General features: G+C 41.5%; 1 protein-coding gene across 9 annotated transcripts in view; it reads right to left on the bottom strand.

The window, feature by feature from the left end:
* tpd52l2b (tpd52 like 2b) overlaps positions 1 to 24,413 on the bottom strand; it is a 64,494-nt gene that overhangs the window by 6,285 nt on the left and 33,796 nt on the right. For 4 of the 9 annotated variants that reach the window (XM_078236588.1, XM_078236592.1, XM_078236586.1 and 1 more), the window contains 3 exons: positions 23,868 to 23,969; positions 14,875 to 14,901; positions 12,895 to 12,943 (listed from right to left, as the gene is read on the bottom strand). In XM_078236588.1, the coding sequence (XP_078092714.1) occupies positions 12,895 to 12,943; positions 14,875 to 14,901; positions 23,868 to 23,969 (178 nt within the window). Of the gene's footprint in view, positions 1 to 12,894; positions 12,944 to 14,874; positions 14,902 to 23,863; positions 23,970 to 24,413 lie in introns of those variants that run through there. The other 5 variants (XM_078236589.1, XM_078236593.1, XM_078236587.1 and 2 more) reach the window with 2 other exon arrangements.

Genomic DNA, 24,413 nt, shown 5'->3' with positions numbered 1-24,413 from the left:
AATGCAAGGAACAGCTAGCTATTAAATGGTAATATATTTTATCAAATATTAAACTCAGATTGAGCTGAGCTTTATGCAATTTTACAACTGTCAGGCTCTTCCCCAATACCTTGCCTTTGGATACAACTTCCAAGAACAATTTGGTTCTTCACCAATTGCACACTTGCTGGTTTCAATGATCCATCCACAACTAGCCTCGCCCCCATCTTATGTTTTGTCTTACAACCACTGATTGTATATTAAAACAGTGGATGATTTCAAATTCGTCAGGTACTGCACGTGTAAGTGGTGCTATAAATGTTAACATTACATGATGGGAAAACAATGAGGCACTACCTCATTTTTCATCAACCGCCCAAACAACATCTTTCTGACCAACCAAAAGTTAACATAAAATTCATGATTACAACTACATGCTTTTGCCAGCTAGTGTCACTGTTGACTAGTTTAGTTTCTGAAACAGGCATCCATGTTGTAAATAAGAATGGCAAGCATCGAGATAAGGAAGACGATCTAATGATTTTTACATAAATGTAGCTTTTAACGTGAATACTTTAACTCCAACTCTTACAAAGCACCTGGGCTGAAACTTGCCAAACAGCATTTGTCGCTGGCTGAGAGATTTTGAAAAATATCTGTCAACACAGCAACAAAACCTTAATAAAAGCACTAAAGCACATCATGCCAAAGCCATAAATGAAGCTTTACTCCCATCCTGAAGCTAGTCCAAAACCAGAGATCCTCGGCAGGAAAACAAACAAACTAAACAGTTTAAACTCTGCCATTCTACTTTGTCCCAGGAGACAGAAAATAAAAATTGTTCACAACTTTGCCCATATTTGGAAGGTAGGAAATACCGAGCACCAATTACACCACCACCCACTTAACAACGCAAAACTAGTACTGTCTCCTGGCAACAGAGGCAAAGGTTACTGGGTCGCAACTCCTCTGTGCCAAGGTAAAAATTAAACTCCATGCAAAGGCAACCTTTCTTTCCCCTGCTCCTCACAATCTCCATCTTTCCTACCCTTCAATCTATTTCCCCTTCCAACTATCGTGGTGGAATTTCATTGTTCTGCCCCTCACACTGCTTGAACTGAGAAGTTCATTGAGAAGGCAGATTTCCACTCCATCTGACGAAGGAGCAACACTCCGAAAGCTAATTGCATTTGCTACCAAATAAACCTGTTGGACTTTAACCTGGTGTTGTTAAAACTCGAACTGAGAAAAGTGCCATTGGTGCCAACTATTCATGTGATCACAGGAGACCAACGAGTTCAATTTTTCCTCTTAGCATTTCTTTTATCTAATCTTAGGCATCCGTCCATCATACCTAGCACAATGGAAGATGTTTGTGGCTGCTGGAGGTAAATCATCTTAGTCCCAGGATGTCACTGTAGGAGTTCCTCAGGGTAGTGTCCTCCACCCAACCATCTTCAGTTGCTTCAGTAATGACTTTCCTTGCATCCTGAGGATGTTTGCTGACGGCTGCATAATGTCCAGCACCATTCACAATTCCTCAGATATTGCAGCAATCCATACCCATATGTAACAAGTCCTGGTCCACATTCAATTTGGACTGATAAGTGGCAAGTAATATTTGTCCCACCCAAATACCAGGCAATGACCATCTCCAACAAGAGAGAATTCTAAACATCGCCCCTTGACATTAAATGGCATTATCATCACTGAATCCCCCACCAACAACATCCTGGGGGTTACCATTAACCAGAAACTGAATTGGACCAGCCATATAAACACTGTGGTTACAACAGCAGGTCAAAAGCTGAGAATTCTCACCTCCTGTCTCTCTAAAGTCTGTCCGCCATCTACAAGGTGCAAATCAGGAGTATGATGGAATATTCTCCACTTGTCTGGATAAGTGCAGCTCCAGCAACACATGCTCCAGCAACACATCATCCAGGACAAAGCAGGCCACTAGACTGGCACCCATCCACCACCTTAAACATTCACTCCACCACCGACAGTGGCAGCAGTGTACACCATATAGAAGATGCAATGCAGCAGTGCGCCGAGGCTCTTTCCACAGCATCTTCTAAACCTATGACCTCTACCACTTACAAGTTCCCCTCCAAGCCTCACCCCAGCATGACTGGGAACTATGCTGACATTCCTTCACTGTTGCGAGGTCAAAATTCTGGAACTGTCTTCCTAACAGCAATGCGTGTGGACCTACACCACATGGCCTACATTGCTCAACATCACCTTCATGGAAAACTAGGGACAGGTGATAAATGAGTGACATCCAGATCCAGACAGTTGGTGAAGACTATTTCTTTTCACGGGACTTCAAATGGTCTACCTTACTTCATTTTTATTTAGTACCAGCTCGAATCTAATATTGATCAAACTAGATGGGTTTTTTTTGACAATGCTTTACCTCACATTGCCTGACCCAGTTTCACTTCCTACTCAGGCTAATTTTGATCATTCTCAGTCACAAACCTGCTTCCTTCTTCAGTTGCGTTTTTAAAAATTAGTTCTATGAGAATACACTATTCAAAACCAACAACGACTTGGTACTTGAAGGAAAACTCCTGTTAGACTCTGCAACCCAAGCACTTAAGAGTTCAACACAGGCCACGCAGCCCAACAGATCCATGCTGCACAAGGGCCTTCTCCCAGCCTACTGAAATAGTGTTCAATCCAGCTTTTAAAAGGGCTGTTGCAGTACAGGTTAGGACGCCCCTGGACAGGGAGCAATGTATGGAGAATACAGGCCAACAGAGTACCACAGGGTTCAGTGCTAACGCCAACCCTGTTCAACACATTTACAAATGGCCTGCCAGCAACCTGCAAGTTCATCCATGCTGATGACATGTTTTATCACCCAGGCTCCATCCTTCTGCACTCTAGACCAGATCCTGAATTAAAATGTTCCAAGGTTGACAGACTACTGAAGAACATGATGTCTCATGTTAAATCCCTATAAAACCATATTCAGTATATTCCACCTTCACAACGCCAGTGCCAAAAAAAAAAAAACAGGGTTTGATTCCTGGCTTGGGTCACTGTCTGCGTGGAGTTTGCACATTCTCCCCGTGCTACGTAGGTTTCCTCCAGGTGCTCCGGTTTCCTCGCACAGTCCAAAGAGGTGCAGGTTAGGTTGATTGGCCATGCTAAATTGTCCCGGGATGTGTAGGTTAGAGGGATTAGTGGGGTAAACGTGTGGGGTTGAGAGGATAGGGCCTGGGGTGGGATTGTCATCGGTGCAGGCTAGATTGGCTTCCTTCTACACTGCAGGGTTTCTATGATTTCTATGATCTACATGGATGGCCAGATACTAAGATCCCAAACCAACAAAACTTAGGAATTACTCTAACTAGGACTCTGCCCATTCAGGGAACATTGAGAAAACAGCAAAGGTGAAAATTAGGAAGAACCAACTAACCAAATTTGTTGGATCTGTGGGGGGTACTGCTGCCACAACACTCCAGACCTCAGTACTGGCCCTATCATGGGCCAGAATACTGTGCACCTGTCTGGCAAAGGTCATAATCTTGTTGACACTCAAGTGAATACAACAATGTGCATCATAACGGGAACTCTCCACTCAACACCCCTCCTCCTGGCTTCCTATTCTTGCAACCATCATTGCCGCACATACCTGCTGTGATAAAAATCCACAAATTAGTTGAAACTATCCTTGCTGCATCTCACCACTCCATGACCTGCTCAACGCACCTAGTACTCGCTTACTATCTTGACATCAACATGGAGCACTGTCCCCGAGCAAGATTTACCAGCAGACATCCTCTGGATCAAGGAATGGGAAATACTGGATGTCATGAACAAGTTCTTGTGTCAAACCCCATATGTTCAATTGCAAGCTATGAACTACCCCAGTAAGAGTGGTCCTTGCTAATAGGATCAGGATAGACCAGCGTACTTAATCAGCCAACCTCCATCAGTGGAGCCTTAGAACAAATCCCTTATGTACTTGTGGAAGGACACAAACAATGCTGCACATTACCAAGGAGCATAGCCTCTAATTATCTTAAACTCAGCAAATGAGGCAACTGTGCTTAACTAAGTAAATAATTTCTCACAATGGAGGGTATCCTAAATGTGAAGACTGACTTAGTCTCCACAAGGGCTCCTTGGTGGTTACTCTTACTGATACTGTCATGGACAGATAGATGCATCTGTGAGAGGAAGGAGCTTAGGTACAAGTTATTTTGCTGGGCCTCAGCACTTTGGAAAAACGTTCTAAATTTCCTGAACAGAGCAAGACCAGCAGGGAGTATAAAAGGGTGGTGGCAGAACACTGAGAACAAGAGAGAGACCGACCATTGGGGAGGTAAAACAGGTTGGGAGTATGCATTTGAAAATAATTGGAGGTGTGGTGTCACAGATTAGTAGGTAAGTGATTGGTTGGTGAGCATTTTTCCTCTTCCCTCCCTAAACACTAAACAGAAATGAAAATTGTTTATTGGATGACAATAACAGCAAGTGTATGATTAAGAGTGGAAGGATAATGCATGTCAAGTATTAATTTACTGAGGCAACAGGTTAATCTGGTGGTGGGAAAAGAAATAAAAATACTGCATTAAGTTTATCGTTTAACTCGTTAAACTACCGGACAACAATTAGTGATATTTCTAAACCTGAAACCTAATTAATTAAATAGAATACAAAGAACCAGGGGTAATGTATTGCAGCTGTAACATGTGCGGCCCAGTGATCCATAGCATTCACATTAGTGAGTATCTGAAGCTAGAGGAAATTTGCATCAGAGTTGATGAGCTTTGGACATGTCAAGCATCAGAGAGAGGAAAAGTTACCTGGATACTTTGTTCCAGGAAACAGTCACACCTCAGGTTTGGTGTTCCTGAATTGGTCTGTGCTTAGGGACAAGAGGGTGTGAATGCAAGTGAGGCAGCCTCTGCACTTGCACTTGTCCAACAGATTTGATTCTCTTTAGGGAAAGAAATCTACCATCCTTACCCAGTCTGGCCTACTTGTTTGTAGACTCTCTGCAGTGTGGTTGATTCTTACTGCCCTCTGGCTTATTAGGCCATTTCACTCAGTTCAAGGGCAATTAGGAATAAGCAATAAATGCTGGCTTTTCCAGCAACACCTACATTCTATGAAAGAATGAGGAAAAGAAAATATTCTAATGTTTGATGGGTTGATGCTTCACTGCCATGAAGTAAAGGTGAAGCTAAAAATTGTTCTTTATAAAAATTTCTTAGCAACCATGTGATAAGACAAACTTCTGTTTTTTGTTCCATTCAAGTCGCATGAATATAAAGCTAATTGACCTCAAGGGGACATCTTCATAGCATAAGCCTTAAAACTGAGCAGCTAAAAGTCCTGCAGAAGGACAAAATAATAAAGGATACCAATTAGGTTTCAGCAACGAGACAGGCAGAACTTGGAAGGTAAGTTTTTGATTCCAAGCCATAGTCGAGACATTGTGTGTAAAGAGAAAGATGTAATCGTCCATTCTAACGTAAGGGGATCAGCAAAGCACAATTAGATATTCACCCTCCACCTGCAATACTTAAAGACATCATTCAACAGCACTCAATAACCCTGGCTGATATTTCCCCCTGCTAAGTCAACAGCACTGGAGCAATTGAGGAAGTCTTTGCACTAAGTTAATCCGTATAACTCAGCAGTTCACTACCTCAACTAGCTGGCTGATGTTGGGGAGGGGTGTGTGCATATGCTCATGCACGTGGGTGTAGGAAACACAAACCACCATTAAGAACTGCTGAAATTTTTGATATTTGTGCAAGTAGAAAATTCTTCATAGATCTTATTTAATGCGAAAAGTTAACATTAACCTCAAACATCCGTACCAAAGCGGCAGCACAGTGGTACACTGTGACCTCTCAGCAACAGGGTTCAATTCCGGCCGTGGGGGCCTGTGTGGAGTTTGCACATTCTCTCCGTGGGTTTCCTCCGGATTCCTCCCACAGTCCAAAGATGTACAGGTTATGTGGACGAGCCAAGCCAAAATTGCCCCTTAGTGTCCCGAGGTGTGTTGGTTAGATGGGGTAGTCGTGGGTGATGGGGAGAGGGCCTAGGTAAAATAATCCGTCAAGAGTCGGTGCAGACCCGATGGGCCAAATCCTTCTGCACTGTAGAGATTCTATAAAAATCTAGTGTGCACAATGAAATATAATAAAGCTTTTTACACAATATGGAACACTTCAAATTGACCAGCAGATGGCAACATACATGCAAATAACCACTATATTCAGCCTTGTACAGAAGGCTGGTGGCCATTTTGTGTTGCAGCAGCCATTCGGGATCCTGCTGAAGGTGGGAACCTTCTTGTTGGATGCCATTTGCTGCCTGTGAGAAAAGTGAAGAGTTGATAAACATTGACGTGCTGCAATTTATGTTGATACACCAATTCTCAAGTTCCCCTCTCTCAATTATACCCATGACAATTTTGACAAGGAATGCACATTAATTCCAGAAATTTGGAAAATGTGCATATAATGTACTGAAGAATGAACAAGTCTAATTAATAATTTTGTAGTCAGGTCTGAATATGTAATTTAGTTGCCCTGCATTTGGCACTGCAATACCAGAATAAGTTCAATTTCTGGACTGGTCTTTAATCAGGTTTTTAAACAAAGCCATGTGAAAGACTGGACTGGTGGCACAGCACATCAGCCTTGTAAAACACAGGACTGTGACTGACTTCTCTCCGTTGGTTTCAGATTTCAATTATACCACAACGTTATCATAATGCCAAAGCAAAATATTGCACAGGCTGAATCTGTAGAATGAGGAACAGAATTAACAATTTACTTTGATGACCTTTCGTCAGCAACCTAATTTGTCAGGGGGGGTGGGAAAAGGAGTTGTAGTCCGGAAGTCAGTGTTGAGGGTAGTGAGGTATTGGGGAAGGTATCAAGGTCAAGGGTGGGTACCAGTCGACAGGAAGGTGGGTTGAAGTGTGTCTACTTCAATGCAAGGAGCATCCAGAACAAGGTAGATGAGCTTGGGGCGTGGATTGGTACTTGGGACTACGATGTTGTGGCCATTACAGAGACATGGGTAGAACAAGGACAGGAATGGTTGTTGGACGTTCCGGGGTATAGGTGTTTCAGTAAGTGTAGGGAAGCTGGTAAAAGAGGTGGAGGAGCAGCAGCATTGTTAATCAAGGATAGTTTAACGGCGGCGGAAAGGCACTTCGAGGGGGATCGGCCTACAGAGGTAATATGGGCTGAGGTTAGAAATAGGAAAGGAGCGGTCACGTTGTTAGGAGTTTACTATAGGCCCCCAAATAGTAAGAGATGTGGAGGAAGAAATTGCGAAGCAGATTATGGATAGGTGTGGGGGGTCACAGGGTAGTTGTCATGGGGGACTTTAACTTTCCAAATATTGATTGGAACCTTTGTAGGTCGAATAGTTCGGATGGGGCAGTTTTTGTGCAGTGTGTCATAGAATCATAGAAACCCTACAGTGCAGAAGGAGGCCATTCGGCCCATCGAGTCCGCACCGACCACAATCCCACCCAGGCCCTACCCCCACATATTTTACCCGCTAATCCCTCTAACCTACACATCCCAGGACGCTAAGGGGCAATTTTTTAACCTGGCCAATCAACCTAACCCACACATCTTTGTGCAGGAGGGTTTCCTGACACAATATGTGGATAGGCCGACAAGAGGTGGGGCCACATTGGATTTGGTACTGGGAAATGAACCGGGCCAAGTGTTAGATTTGGTTGTGGGAGAGCACTTTGGAGATAGTGACCACAATTCGGTGTCTTTTGTTATTGCAATGGAGGGGGATAGGGCCGTACGGCAGGGCAAGGTTTTTAATTGGGGGAGAAGTAATTATGATGCGATTAGGCAAGAATTAGGGGGAATAAGATGGGAACAGAAACTGTCAGGGAAAGGCACTATAGAAAAGTGGAACTTTTTCAAGAAACAAATACTGTGTGTCCTTGTCAGGCAGGGAGGAAATGGCCGAGTGAGGGAACCATGGTTCACAAAAGAGATGAAATGTCTTGTAAAAAGGAAGAGAGAAGCTTATGTAGGGATGAGGAAACAAGGTTCAGATGGCTCAATTGAGTGTTACAAGTTAACAAGGAATGAGCTGAAAAAGGGGCTTAGGAGAGCTAGAAGGGGGCATGAGAAGTCCTTGGCGGGTCGGATCAAGGAAAACCCCAAGGCTTTTTACTCCTTTGTGAGGAATAAAAGAATGACCAGGGTGAGGTTAGGGCCGGTCAAGGACAGTAGTGGGAACTTGTGTATGGTGTCAGTAGAGATAGGAGAGGTGATGAATGAATACTTTTCTCCAGTGTTCACCAAGGAGAGGGGCCATGTTTTTGATGAACAGAAGGTGTTACAGGCTAATAGGCTGGAGGAAGTAGATGTGCGGAGGGAGGATGTTCTAGCAATTTTAAATAAACTGAAGGTTGATAAGTCCCCTGGGCCTGATGAAATATATCCTAGGATTCTCTGGGAGGCAAGGGATGAGATTGCAGAGCCTTTGGCTTTGATCTTTGGGTCCTCACTGTCCACGGGGATGGTGCCAGAGGACTGGAGAATGGCGAATGTTGTTCCTCTGTTTAAGAAAGGGAATAGAAATGACCCTGGGAATTATAGGCCGGTTAGTCTTACTTTGGTGGTTGGTAAGTTGATGGAAAAGGTCCTTAGGGATGGGATTTACGACCATTTAGAAAGATGCAGATTAATCCGGGATAGTCAGCACGGATTTGTGAAAGGCAAGTCGTGCCTCACAAATTTGATAGAATTTTTTGAGGAGGTAACTAAGTGTGTTGATGAAGGTAGGGCAGTTGATGTCATATACATGGATTTTAGTAAGGCGTTTGATAAGGTCCCCCATGGTCGGCTTATGATGAACGCAAGGTGGTGTGGGATAGAGGGAAAGTTGGCCGATTGGATAGGTAACTGACTATCTGATAGAAGACAGAAAGTGGTGGTGGATGGAAAATTTTCGGACTGGAGGCAGGTTGCTAGCGGAGTGCCACAGGGATCAGTGCTTGGTCCTCTGCTCTTTGTGATTTTTATTAATGACCGAGAAGAGGGGGCTGAAGGGTGGATCAGTAAATTTGCTGATGTCAACAAGATTGGTGGAGCAGTGGATGAGGTGGAGGGCTGTTGGAGACTGTGAAGAGACATAGCTAGGATGCAAAGCTGGGCTGAAAAATGGCAGATGGAGTTTAACCCTGATAAATGTGAGGTGATTCATTTTGGTAGGACAACTTTAAATGTGGATTACAGGGTCAAAGGTAGGATTCTGAAGACTGTGGAGGAACAGAGATCTTGGGGTCCATATCCACAGATCTCTGAAGGTTGCCACTCAAGTGGATTGAGCTGTGAAGAAGGCCTATAGGGTGTTAGCTTTTATTAATAGGGGGTTGGAGTTTAAGAGCCGTGGGGTTATGCTGCAACTGTACAGGACCTTGGTGAGACCACATTTGGAATATTGTGTGCAGTTCTGGTCACCTCACTATAAGGAGGATGTGGAAGCGCTGGAAAGAGTGCAAAGGAGATTTACCAGGATGCTGCCTGGTTTGGAGGGTAGGTCTTATGAGGAAAGGTTGAGGGAGCTAGGGCTGTTCTCTCTGGAGCGGAGGAGGCCGAGGGGAGACTTAGAGGTTATAAAATGATGAAGGGGATAGATAGAGTGAACGTTCAAAGGCTATTTCCTCGGGTGGATGGAGCTATGACAAGGGGGCATAACTACAGGGTTCATGCTGGGAGATATAGGAAGGATGTCCGAGGTAGGTTCTTTACTCAGAGTGGTTGGGGTGCGGAATGGACTGCCTGCAGTGAAAGTGAAGTCAGACACTTCAGGAACATTTAAGCGGTTATTGGATAGGCACATGGAGCACACCAGGATGATAGGGAGTGGGATAGCTTGATCTTGGTTTCAGATAAAGCTCGGCACAATATCGTGGGCCGAAAGGCCTGTTCTGTTCTGTACTGTTCTACGTCTATGTCTAACCTTAATTCCTGAATATCATAGGTTCATCTTGATTCACTGCTCTGGTGCATTTGCGAGCCATCTGTTATCAAGCTGCACCAGCAGAAGCAGGTCTGTCATTAGTCCTCTTAGATAAGAAAGATTTTAAGAGATGTTGGAAGAGAAATAAAAGTGAGCAGAAAAAAGACAAAGAAAAGCAAATAGTTGATCAGAGATTCAGACTCCCAAGTTGGAATCAGCTCAAAACAGTAACAAGGTTAAACCTGGAGAGATTCCTGAGAATTTTGTTCAAGGTTCAAACTGACATTTTTGATCATCATAAAGATGGTTAGAATTCTCAGAAACTCTAGACTGCTTGCAAATGTAGGCAATTTGCTCAATTGCACTTTCAGGAACATAAGTGATGCTGTGTCTACCCCATGACCTGAAACTGATGCCAAAAACATAATGGATACATGTCTGACTTTTTCTTACATTTCTGCTTAGAATACAACACTATCTGGCAGAAGATACTGGAGTATCAGAATCAATAGACTACCTCAACTACTCTTAATCTAGTCAATATGAACGTGTGCACCTTTGGCTAACTTACCCTCTGATTTTGCTGTTTTCCTTCAAAGAAATACTGGCTAAGTTTTTCTGTTAAATAACTGCAAACACAGAAAAACTAAACTGTTACTACTTCATGAAACAAATATTCACAACTCATATCCAGGAATGAAAATTATTTCAATATCTATTCAGAAGAATGTATCAATCATACAATATGCGCAATGGGAACTATAGAGTCGCCCTTGAATATAATTATTCAGGAAGAAGTTTGTTTAAAAAGACAAGTTAGAAAGTAAAGCATTGGTGTTTTAACCAAAAGTTCCATTCTTTTATCAAGGAACATTCAGTACAAATTATGATCATTGTTGTTCTTGGACTAACATTTAGCCTACATAGAAATTTGCTGAGTACCAATCATTATTTCTACTTGTATAAATTAAACATCCTTCTTCAAATCCGGACTACCAAGATTTGATACATTGGTGCTCAGCTGAGTACGCCATCCCCTTCCTTGACGTTCACCAGCTAGAATGTAGCTGTACAGCCAGAAGAAGTCCAGCTCAGGTAGCGTTCAAAATGAGAGAACAAGTGTAAGCCACCATGCAATGTATTTAAAAATTCTACTTGTATTTGCCTTTACAACCATTTCAATTTGATCCCAAACAGCAGTTCACAGATTCAGCTAACCTGTTTCAAATTCAGACACAGCTAAGATCTCCAGACTGCACCACCACTCATTAGATAGAAGTGGCTCAACCACTTAAGTATTTCAGACAAATCCTTTCCAAAGCTGTTTAGAGGCAGATCTAGAGAAAGTTTAATTAATACCCAATATGGAGTTGTTCTGGTTTCTTTTTTTTAAAATTGTGTGCACACAATTTAAACAAAGCAAAATGCTCTCAGATTACATTAGCAACATTGCAGATACAAGTATAAACTGAAGCCTCTACAGCTTAGAAAATTCGATCTACTAATGAAGGTGTAACACTCTAGGCATGACTACACAATAGGTAACTAATAGGACAAGAAAAAATGGAGACGCTCCTTAGAGATGGGACAGGATGACAATTTTGAAATAATTTGTGTGAAATGTACAACACGTTGTATAGATAAATTATGAACATACATAGTCTCACAACATCGGGTTGAAATCCAACAGGTTTATTTGGAATCACGAGCTTTCGGAGCGTTGCTCCTTCCTCAGGTTAGGCTCACCTGAGGAAGGAGCAGCGCTCCGAAAGCTCGTGATTCCAAATAAACCTGTTGGACTTTAACCTGATGTTGAGACTTCTTACTGTGCCCACCCCAGCCTGATGCCAGCATCTCCACATCATGAACATACATCTTTATGCAATATTTTTTGTCAAGGCAGATACAAGTCTCTAACAGGTTATTTCCTGGGGCTCTCTCGGAATATAAAATTAGCACTTGACAAATACAGATGGGTGCACCATGCAGGGCTATGATGAAATCCACTGATGAGCAGCATCACTGAAAAACTTGTGCAATGAAATCCCTAAAATACTGATTAAAAATCCTGGAAAATAAAAATGGAACTTTGTCACCTTAAATTAACAGTTGTAATAGAAGGAATGTGATGATTTAAAAATATTCCAGGGTTCCAATTCACTGAAAATGGAATTTGATTTATACAGTCACTATAAATCCATCGCCCTAGCAAGGATTTTTTTTAGGGAGTATATTCCTGATTATAGCTCACAAAACCACTTGACAATGATCAGTTCTTAGTTGAGAATAAACCTCAAAAAATAGCAAAATTCATTTCATATTGCATCTCGTAGCAATATACGTTTTGTCACATCTGAAACCTTTTTGAAAGTCAGAGGTGGTCTCTGTATTTAAGGAAGGATGTAAACTGCATTACAAGCAATTTAGAAAAGGTTCAGTAAAATGATATCAGGAATGGGCAGGTTATCTTATAAGGAAAGATTGGACAGACCAGACTTGTATCGACTGAATTTTAGAAGATTAAGAGGTAACTTGATTGAAACATACAAGAGAGGTCTTGACAGGATGGATGAGGAGAGGATGTACCCTCTTGTGGGAGAACCTAAAACTAGGGGTCACTGTTTACAAATAAGGGGTCATCCATTTAAGAGGGATGAGAAGAATTTTTTCCTCTCAAAGGTTAGTGCGCCTTTGGAACACCCTTCCTCAAAAGGCTGTGGAAGCAGAGACTGTTGCTAGGCAGAGGTGAATAGATCCTTGATTAACAAGGGGATAAGCAGGATCATCCATGATCTTATTGAATGGTAGAGTAGGTTCGAAGGGGCAAGTAGCCTACTCCTGCTCCAGGTTCATATGCAGCTGAATTTGCTCTACAATTAAAAGGCAAAAGTTAAAAATTAGACTGGTAGATCTGCTTTTATTTCATACCTTTAGATTTCCAACGCTTTCTTCAAATGACTTAAAGGTAGGCGATTCCCTGAAATGAAAAATATAGAAATTTTTGAATGATAAGTAAACCAATGGTATTTAAATCCCAGTTGTTGATAGTTCAGCAAGTACATGTCAACTACTTAGCTGACAACTAGATTTGATACAAATCATAAAACTAAATTAGGGTAAAACATGAGGAATACTGCTACTAAATTTGGACACATACAAGCAAAACTGATAACAAAACAAAATGCTGCACTTTTGGGTAATTAAAGGGTTAGCATTACCAACAACGCAGCAACTAAACAGAAAAGGAAAAAAAGACTCTGATCAAGTTAATGTAGTAATACATTACCTCATAGCAGGCATGCTTATTGAATGACGGATGGAGTAACTGCTACTTGGAAGCATTAAAAAACGAACAAATATCCCAAGTTACAAAAATAAATATTGGCCCAATGGGCACGTAAGGTTATAAAACAATGAATGAGCATATATCGCTTCCTTATAACAAACATTCCTAACAATTTTACAAATGCAAGATCAAAAGCTACAAAAAGAAAAACATGCAACTCATGAACAAATTAAATTTTCATACTTGGAAGCTTTTTAAATAAAACCTTAAAATTAATTTCCTTTTCTAACATGAATAGTATTGGTGCCTTATCGGCTATGGTTCAATGTAACAAATATTCAAAAAGACCACAATTTCTCCCCTTCACTATATTTCCCATGACATTCCCAACTTCAGCCGTGGGGAACTCGACCTGTTCTCAGGTCTCTGAACCTGAGCATTGCAAAGTAAACAGTAGCACGGTGCAGAGTGGTTACTACTGCTGCCTCAGCGCCAGGGACCCGGGTTCAATTCCGGCCTCGGGTCACCGTGTGTAGAGTTTGCACATGCTCCCTGTCTCTGCGAGAGTTACCACTGGGTGCCCCCACAGTCCAAAGATGTGCAGGTTAGGTGGATTGACCATGAGAAATGTATAGGGTTATGGGGAGAGGGGGAGAGCACCTGGGTAAGATACTCTGTCAGAGTTGGTGCAGACTCGAAGGGCTGAATGACCTCTTTCTGCACTGCAGGGATTCTACAAAACTGGCATTCTCACTCCCAAATCTGCTCGAATCATCTGGCCTGAACCTGATGCCTATAGATTCAGTACAAATTGGATATGATAATATATCTAGGAAGAGAAATAATAAATTGCACATTTTTAACATTAACATAAAACTGTTTAGATTTTGCACTGGAATCAAACCTGCAGTGCTAATAGAAAGTGGAGAGAGACTAACTCCGTGGAAATCTTAATCTTCTGCACTCGGCTGGACAGACTTATTAAATAGCCCCTTAAGTTTAAATGATCGAGAATTAAAGTGAAATTTGAAATGACACAAAAATTCGATAGGGTGGGTACTGGGGGAGCTATTTCCTCACCTGGGGGAATTCAGAAGGTGGAAGAGTCTTATTAGAGCTAGAACATGTAAAATTAAACTCTGAGGCACTTGTTACACAGGAAGTGGCATGGAAATCTGCAATCCCCTCCAACCACCCTTCCCCCAGCATAAAAGATGCTGCTCCACTCCATTTCCATGGCTGAAACTAACATTCTTGTTAGTTAAGGATTTCAAATAATGTGGATCGAAGATAGTTACATACAATTGAGGCAGAGATCATGATCTGACTGATTGGTAGAACAAGCCCAAGGGCCTGAAGAACCTATTTCTGTTCTTATATTCTGGTGTTGGGTCAGGCTCCAAATCAAAATCAGACTGAATTTGTACTAACAGCAACATGTGTGAAAATAAAACTTCAGATCAAAGCTATAGCTATTGTGTGAACGCAACTTTAAATCCAAGTTAATTTAGAAAAGCAAGAGCCAGCGGTGAAGGAAAAACAAAAATCACCATTTTATGAATACAAAAGGCTCATGTCAGATTTGAGTCTACGCCCCAGGAAAGGCTATACATTCATCTTACCTAAAGGACTGAGAAAAAGGGTGAGACCTGAAATAAGGCAATAACAAAAAAGGAAAGATAGGTCAGCTAGAACAGATAGAATTCAGCCCAATAACATCACCAACTTGACTACAGAAAACAGCTAAAGAATCATATCACTCACAGTGATTAATGTTCATAAAGTCTTAAATATCAGGACCATACCTCAATTTGTCAGAAAGCTTTTGGCTGCCATATTGAAAATATACCCAAAAGAGAATTAGAATCAAAGTTCTCAGCCTAGGGTTGCTCCAAAATTACGACTATTTTTCCATTACTTAGCGGGCACAAAACAAATCCCAACATAGTTCCAGTTTGAAATAAAAATATAGACAAAATAAATCTGGTACGAGAAGCAACTGGTACTGAGTATCCATACTCAGCTCTGAAGTGTGGACACTTAAAGCAATGCTGGCATTGCATTGACCCAATTTGAGAGGAGTGAATACTTGAGTGATTATATGCATATTTCTAAAGTACTGTCCAGTCAAAACTAAATCGAGCTTTAAGTAACACTGTTATAAACTTCAAGGGAAACAGATATTCTGTTTTTCGTGAAAATAGAACGTTTAGCTGCCATATTGAGTTAAGGATTTGATAACCATCTCCAAGTATTAATGCTCATAATTCCCACTGAACAAAATTTTGACAATGCACAGGTATGGGAGAACGCTTTTATTCCAGGCCTCAAGTAAAATTGAGAATTTGCAGTTTTTTATTATATAAAAATAGTCAATCATTAAACATTATCTAGAGATTTATCATACTTAAGTTCATAGAATTCCACCATTTGATTAAATTATCCTACATAGATAAAGGACATAATAGTTTCATGAACAAAGCGGGGGAGTACTTTCTGAAATGTGTGCAAAAGTTTCTTAATCCGAATGCTCAGACCAAGTGGAAAGAAACAAGGCTGAATCTAGTTCTCAGGAACACGAGGCAAGGAGCATTTAGGAAGCAGTTTAGAGATGTTACAGAAAAGGATTAATGGGAGAAAAAAATCTGAATGTGAAAATTAATCTGGTTCATACAGAACGGAAGCAAAGATTGGCAAGAAATCAGAAACATTCCCACAACGGGAAAGGAAGGTTATACAATACTAGAGCTTAGACTGACAAGGGAAATAGGAGAAGAAAGTTTAGGAATAAATATTGGATTTATAATGCAGTTGAGAAACAAACGGAATACAAATGTACAGAGGAAAACTGAGCAAAGAACATATATAAAAATAACTGAGGGGTAACATACAAGGGGACCCGGATGTCTTTCATTGACAAACAGTAAAAGGGTAGCTGAAGGGTGGGGCTGTTTAAGGACAAAAATGAAGAAAGCCCCGTGGAAGTGGGGAGCATGTTTGAAGCATGAAATCAGCATTTTGCAACTCTTAATAGAAAAGGCTGTCACATCAAAGTAAGATGTGGTACAGAAAGTGGATCAGATAAAAATACAAAAGGTTGGTAGTGCTCAATGCAGAACAACCATCCAGTCTGGGTGGGATGGTTTCAAAATTAAGGGGAGCAAGGGTGGTAATTGCAAAGATTCTGGCCAGAATCGTTCAATCCTCTTCAGATACGGGAGTGGTACAGAGGTTTGGAGGAGCATAAATTTTATAGCCCCGCTCCAAAGTTTAGAGAGGGATATACCTTGAAACTTCAGGACAGTCAACCAAAAGCCAGTGGTAAGAAAACATTTAGATAAAGAACCCTAGAAAAAATTGTCTTCTGGAAAAATATGGCTTAAGATAGTACGGGCTTTTGTTTATTAACAGCAAATAATGTTGGCATAATTTAATTTCTTTCATAAGTAAAGAGGGTTGAAGTGGGCAATAATAGTAATGAATACAGACTTTCAAAAGCCCATTTCAACAGGTACCATATAATAGACCTGTTAATAACTTAAAGATGTGGAGATGCTGGCGTTGGACTGGGGTGAACACATTAAGAGTTTTAACACCAAGTTAAAGTCCAACAGGTTTATTTGGTAGCAAATACCATTAGCTTTCGGACCGCTGCTCCTTCGTCAGATGGAGTGGAAATGTGCTCTCAAACAGGGCACAGAGACACAAAATCAAGTTACAGAATACTGATTAGAATGCGAATCCCTACAACCAACCAGATCTTAAAGATACAGACAATGTGGGTGGAGGGAGCATTAAGCACAAGTTAAAGAGATGTGTATTGTCTCCAGACAGGACAGCCCGCAAGTCCAGGAGGCAAGCTGTGGGGGTTACTGATAATGTGACATAAATCCAACATCCCGGTTTAGGTCGTCCTCATGTGTGTGGAACTTGGCTATCAGTTTCTGCTCAGCGACTCTGCGCTGTGTGTCGTGAAGGCCGCCTTGGAGAACGCTTACCTGAAGATCAGAGGCTGAATGCCCGTGACTGCACGTGAATGAAGTCACGGGCATTCAGCCTCTGATCTTCAGGTAAGCCTTCTCCAAGGCGGCCTTCGCGACACACGACAGCACAGAGTCGCTGAGCCGAAACTGATAGCCAAGTTCCGCACACATGAGGACGGCCTAAACCGGGATGTTGGATTTATGTCACATTATCAGTAACCCTCACAGCTTGCCTCCTGGACTTGCAGGCTGTCCTGTCTGGAGACAATACACATCTCTTTAACCTGTGCTCAATGCTCCCTCCACCCACATTGTCTGTATCTTTAAGATCTGGTTGGCTGTAGGGATTTGCATTCTAATCAGTATTCTGTAACTTGATTTTGTGTTTCTGTGCCCTGTTTGAGAGCACATTTCCACTCCATCTGACGAAGGAGCAGCGGTCCGAAAGCTAATGGTATTTGCTACCAAATAAACCTGTTGGACTTTAACCTGGTGTTAAAACTCTTATTGTAATAACTTAAAGACACAGGAGATTCATGGATACAAAATTAGCTTGGGAGAGAAGATGGATAGTCGTAGTGAACTTCTTTATCACACTGGAAGGAAATCAGCAGCATTTTTTTGTCTACTTACAGGAAGTGGGTGTCGCTGGCTCGGCCAGTATTTATTGACCATCCTTAACTGCTCTCAAGGAGCTGGTTAGCTAGTTTCCTGAAAAAACAGTCCCTGTGGTGTTGGTACACCTACAGTGCTGTTAGGGAAGGAGTTGCAGGACTTTGACCCAGCGACAGTAAAGGAACAGTGCTTCGCAAGCATTGGTGTTATGATAAGTTAGCAATATAGAGTACAAAACCAAACTAATGCTAAAACTTCATGAAACACTGGTTAGCACTGCTGCCTCACAGTACCAGGGACCCAGGTTCAATTCAAGCCTTGAGTGACGGTCTGTGTAGTTTGCACGTTCTCCCCGTATCTGCATGGGTTCTCTCCAGGTGCTCCGGTTTCCTTCCACAGTCCAAAGATGTGCAGGTTAGGTGGATTGGCTATGCTAAATTGCCCCTTGGTGTCCCAAGATGTGTAGATGGATTAGCCATGGTGAATGTGCGGGATTATGGGGATAGGGCAAGGTAGAGGGCCTGGTTAAAACACTCCGTCAGAAAGTCAGTGAAGACTCCACAGGCTGAATAGGCTCCTACTGCACTGTAAGGATTCTGTGATTCTGGGCACAGTTGAGGGAGGATGCAGAGAAAATTTATCAGACTGGCACCAGGAATAAAGAGGCTTCAATTACGAGGAGACACAAGAGGAAGAGAGTTATTTTCCTCAGCAGAAAAAAACAAGAGGAGAGATTTGATCAAGGTATTTCAAATCATGAGTAGTTTTTAAGGGTGTGGGCAGGTGCTAAGTAACCAGCTGCTACAGATTTACAGTAATTGCAAAAAGAACCAAAGGAGAAATCAGGGGAAAGAGAATTACCACATGGTCTGTAGGGTGGTGGAAGGGGATAAATACCATGGGGAAAGGACAGGGAAATGGGATTCACTGGATATTGCTCTGAAAGAGCCAGTGCAATATGCAGAATGGGCTCCTCCTATGCTCTATCATATTCTGCAAATTTCCAAGTCCATGCTTCTTTGTAGCCTTCTGTGACCAAGCAGAGCTTTTAGTCGCACTGTTACCAACCCTAGGGGAGACAATTGTGTTTTTCACTGAAAACCAATTTGGCAGCCAAACATTCTAAAAATTTGACAACCACGTCCAAGTATTAATCCTTATAACTCCCACTAAATAAAAATTTAATCTCGAGTACACAATGCACTCGAGGCCGTGGCCAATATATCACAACTGTTTGTGGAATAAATTCCTGAATCTTACTCTTTGTAGTATAACCCATACAAATGTTCCTTTAAGAACCAAACTTCACGTTTTATCTGGGAAAATAATATTGCATAAGTATCTGACATATATAGATTTGCTTGAAATGGAATACAAGTTTAACCACTCAAGCAAATCAGAGGGAATCTGAGCGTTCTGAATACACACAATACATGCAACTATACATTTCAAACTAAAGTCAGAAAAAATCCAAATTTGATTTCACATGCAAAATAGCACACTGTAATCATCATGCAGGGTAGCGGAGAAAACCACAAAACTATAGTCTCTATTCACTTGAGTGGATTTTTTCTTTTTAAACAAGATTTTTTTTAAATCTGTACCTGAATAGATTCAGAGACAAACTTAATCAAATTAACCTTTTTTCACAAAGCTGCAAGAACATTTTGACCTTCATACTGTTTTGAGTTATTTTTGGTTGGGGTGCAGCAGTGGAAAAAGGTAAGGAAATAGTAAAAATTGGTTTTAAAAACAGCTGTATTTTACAAAAAAGTGCCAAGAGGAGGACGCAAATGCTGTATCAAAACAACTGTAGAACAGAACCAGCACCCTCCACACATTAGCTCTTAATCTCAACTGTGCCCACAATGAGAAGATGCTTAATGGTATCGCAGTTGCTTCACCACTGGAAAAAAACAGAGGAACAAGGAGCGAAAACAAACAAAATTAATAGGAAAATCTCAAGGCTTAGCAAAAGCAGGAAAAAGTCTGAATTGATATAATTGACTGTTCATTAAGTTACTTCTTCCCAATACTGTAGCAATTTGTGCATTGTCACTGTATTAATGGTTGCTTAAACACCTTTGCATACATTTTCCAGTAATGTAAAAAAGTACCTCGTTATGGGGACAGATTGTATGTTTAGTTTATACAAGAAAAAGGAGAGTCTGAAGTGATCTTGGTCAAATGTAGCTTATGAATAGTTACAACCAAACCCTTGGTAGGGATATGGGGGTAGGGCCTGGGTGGGATTGTGGTCGGTGCAGACTCGATGGGCCAGATGGCCTCTTTCTGCACTGTTGGGTTTCTATGATTCTATGATTTAGTCTAAATTGTCTGATGCAAATTTGTACTTGACCAATCTTGTGTTTACACTTCAACACAAAAATATTGTGTACCCATTGTTTAAGAGTTTATCTGCATACAAAAAGCCAGTTACAGTATAGTTGTTTGGCTACTTAATAGCAACATGAGTTTGTTGTTAAGAGTCAGAAATGTGGAGAATTTGAACACAAAACAATGCAAAGCTGTGTGTTAGACACATGCTACATTTAGCAGCTCTGACCATTAAATAATTTCTAAAGCAGCAAAACAATGTTTTGTAATGCAGTGTTTAAAAGGGTCTCATTAAGTCACAATGTCAATAAATCGAAATAAAGTTTCATCTTAACCTTGGCTCACCACTGGAGACAAATTATTTCACTCCCCATGGTTGACAAATTATCTTGAGCATTTTATATCATAGTATCTGCTTTGAAAAGATCTTGACATTTGACTCATGGTATGATCAGGAGAAACTTTAAGATCGATAATTTTGATTAAAACTGGCTTTCCAGGCAACCACATTTTACACACATTAGCTCAAACTCCAGAATGGACAGTGGGATGACGGTGCTGTTGAATGGTAGGCGAGATTGTTCTCAAGTACTAAGATTTACTTATGTCAGAGAAGGCAACACTTCATTGTTAACCAGTCTGGTCTACATCTGACTCCAGACTCATTGTTGTTGTTTACTCTTAAATGTCCTCTGAAATGGCCTAGGAAGCCACTCAATTGTATCAAAACTTAACAGAAAAGTCGACTGGAACCTGACATACCACGCCTTCTACTGACGTAGGGTCCTGAAGAGCGCTCTGGAGACATGCCAAAACTGGAAGATGGGTCAAGCAACAGTTTGATAGTCATGCTCAGTGAATCATACCTTACAGCTGACATTCCCAAGCCCTTGAATTAGCTCCATCTCACTGACAAATCAGACCCACCAGATGCTGGTATACCGTGAAGAGGCAGTGGCTCTAGGAGTCCTCAGATTGATTCCAGTCCCCATCAAGTCTCGGTTTCAGTTCAGGAATGGACAAGGAAATCACATGCTGTTTACCACCTCTGTCCTCCCTTGACTGATGTATCAGTCCTTCATGTTGAAGCACGCGGGGTAACAGTGAATCTAGTCAGGGTGAATATCTATTCACCAAAAGTAGCTCAATAGCACCAGGACTGACTGAGTTGGTCAAGTTCTGAACGACATAGGAAAAGCCTTCCTAACCACATCCTCACCAATCTACCTATCACAGTATCAGTCCATTCCAGTGTTGACAGCAATGATCACCACAGTCCTGTGGAAACGAAAACCCCCATCTTCAGAGAATATCGTCCACTGTGCTGCACTGCACACCATCACATCCAAGGTGATAGATTCAGGAAACAGTTAGCAGCTCAATACTGGGCATTCCATAAGGCACTTTGGGTCATTAGCAGCTCAGAATTATATTCCACCACAATATGCATCTTGGTGACTGGGCATATTCCCCACCCTACCAGTGCCATGAAGTCAAATGACATCGCTGGTTCAATGAGCAGTGTTGGGGAGCACAGCAGGCATACCCAAAACTGAGGTGCCAACCTGGTGATTCTACAACTCAGGACCACAGGCATACTAAAAGTACATGCATACTAAATAGCAGAAGCAGCATTCTCTGGACAAAGCAAAACAATCCCACAACTGACAAAACAGATCAAAGTTGTGCGCTTCTGCCACATGCACTTGTGAATGGTGGACAGTTAACTAGAGGCGGCAGCTCTGCAAACATCCCCATCCTCACTGGTGGTGGATCCCAGCACATGTGTACAAAAAGGTAAACTATTTGCAACCATCCTCATCCAGAAGTGCCGAGTCAAAGGTGCTTCCTGGCTTTCTAAGGTCCCCAACATCACAGATTCCAGTCTTCAGTCAATAGGATTCACAAGTTATCAAGAAACAGCTGAGCATACTACTTGCATGAAAAGCTAAGGCATTGCCAACATCCCAGCTGTAACACTGAAGACGTGTGTTTCAATCCTCAATTGTCCCCGAGACGGTGGTGAGCCACCCTTTTAATCCACCATGCAGTGTAGGTGCAGCCACAGTACTGATGCAAGGGAGTTCTTGGATATTGAACCAGCAACCTTGAAGGAACAGTGATATAGTTCCAAGTAAGGATAATGTGAGAGTTGAAGGGGATCTTGCAGATGGTGCTTCTCCCATGCTTCTGCTGACTTTGTTCTTCTAGGTGACAGAAGTCACAGGTTTAGGAAAGGACCCGTGGCAAGATGCTGCAGCGCATCCCGTAGGTAGTGCACAGTGCTATGAAGGTCTGCCACTGGTGGAAAGTGTGAATGCTTAAGGTGGTGGTTGGGTTGTCAATCAACTGGGCTGCTAATCAACTGGGCTGCTGTGGCCTGGAAGGGGTTTAACTTCTTGACTGTTGTTGCAGCTGCCTTCAGCCAGGCAAGTAGATAGTATTCTATCACACTTTTGACTTGTGCCTTGTAGATGGTAGACAGGCTTTGGGTAGTAGAGGTGAGTTACATGAAGTAGAATTCCCAACCTCTGACCTGTTCTTATAACTCAGCTATCCAGTTAAGTTTATGGTCATTGGTAACATCCAGGATGTTGATGGGGGATTCAGTAATGGTGAAATCATTAATCATCAAAGGAAGACGGTTTCTCTAGTTGACGGGTACTTGTTTGGCCTGAGTTACTTGCCCCTTCCCAACTAGAGCTCGAAATGTTCCACCAGGCTTGGTTACATGCATGGACTGGTTCAGTATCGGAGGAGTTGTGAATGGTACTGAACATCAGTGCTTATCTCCACTTCTGACCTTAGCATGGAGGGAAGATCGTTGATAAAGCAGCTGAAAATGTTTGGAACTAAGACACTACGCTGAAGAACTCCTGGGCTGAAATAATTTGCTTCGAACAACAGAAGACATATCCCTTTGTTCTAGGTATGAATTACACGAGTAGAGAACATTCTCCCCAAATCCCACTGATTTAAATTTTGTTTTGATGCCACACAGTCAAACGCTAACTTGAATTCCAGGGCTGTTACTCTCAACTCTCAAAAAAATCTCTTTTTTCCATGTTTGAACTAAGGCTACAATGATATCAGAGGCAAGTAGCCTTGGTGGAACCCAAACCCATAATTGGTGAGTAGGTTATTGCTGTGCAAGTGCTACTTAATTGCATGGTTCACAGTACATTCCATTTCTCGGCTGCTGATCGAGAATAGATTGATAGGGTTGTGGCTGTCAGGTTTGGATTTGTCCTGCTTTTTGTGGACAGCACATACTGGGCAATGTTCCAAATTATCCAGTTGATGCCAGTGTGTAAGCTGTAAATGGAAAAGCTTGGATAGGAACATGGCTATGATTTTATCAGCGGGAGAATCATTCAATGAGTCAAAATGAATTTTCAATTTTTCTGCAAGGTGTTTTTCACCAGACTTCATCGAATTCAAATTCTTTGCACTTTTAGTTTAAGGCTTGGAGATATCAGCAGAACACAAATCTACAATTAGTGATAATTCAAGTTGCACTGCAGGAACACAATTAAAATTATTATTAATACCTCACTTTCAAAGACTTGACAATACATTCTGAAACGATTGTTATAAAAGTACATACTTTCATGACTTTATGCAGTTTAATTAATTATCTCTGTACTGGAAATGAGTGCAACAGTCAAAAGCAAACTTACTTAATTTCTCCCAGCGTCCTAGAAAGAGCTGAGCCAACACTGGAGATGGCACTGGTGGTCTTATTCCCAGCAGTAGAGAGTGTTGCTTGTGTCTTCTTGTACCTGTATTAGAACAGTAACAGTTTGGATGTTACGCATAAAGTTAAATTTGCATTTAAAAATTAAAGTAATACTGCTTATTTTGGAAGAATATAAAGAGAATGCAAAGTGGGATCCGACAACAAAGCATCAATTGGATAATAACTGGTGAAAAGGGGTAAAGTACAATTAGTTTTGCGGGTGACTTTCTGTACATGGAACCTGTAAGGAGCATGACCGAAATGAAGCAAAATACAACCATTAAGTATTAATACAAATTACTATAGAAAGAGGTTCTGTAAAATAGATTGGAGATCAAGCAAATTAAATCAAACCACTGATTCATTAAGTCTGAAGAAAATAAGTAAAATAGTGACATATGGATAGTTGTAGATTACATGAGCCACAACTATTCAACAGTTCAGTGTCAAGCCACAAGCTACCAAAGATGAAATTAGCATTACTCGC

The sequence above is a fragment of the Mustelus asterias genome, chromosome 20 (assembly GCF_964213995.1).
Source record: "Mustelus asterias chromosome 20, sMusAst1.hap1.1, whole genome shotgun sequence".
NCBI classification, from domain to species: domain Eukaryota; kingdom Metazoa; phylum Chordata; class Chondrichthyes; order Carcharhiniformes; family Triakidae; genus Mustelus; species Mustelus asterias.
This window is presented reverse-complemented; position numbering and strand designations above follow the sequence as displayed.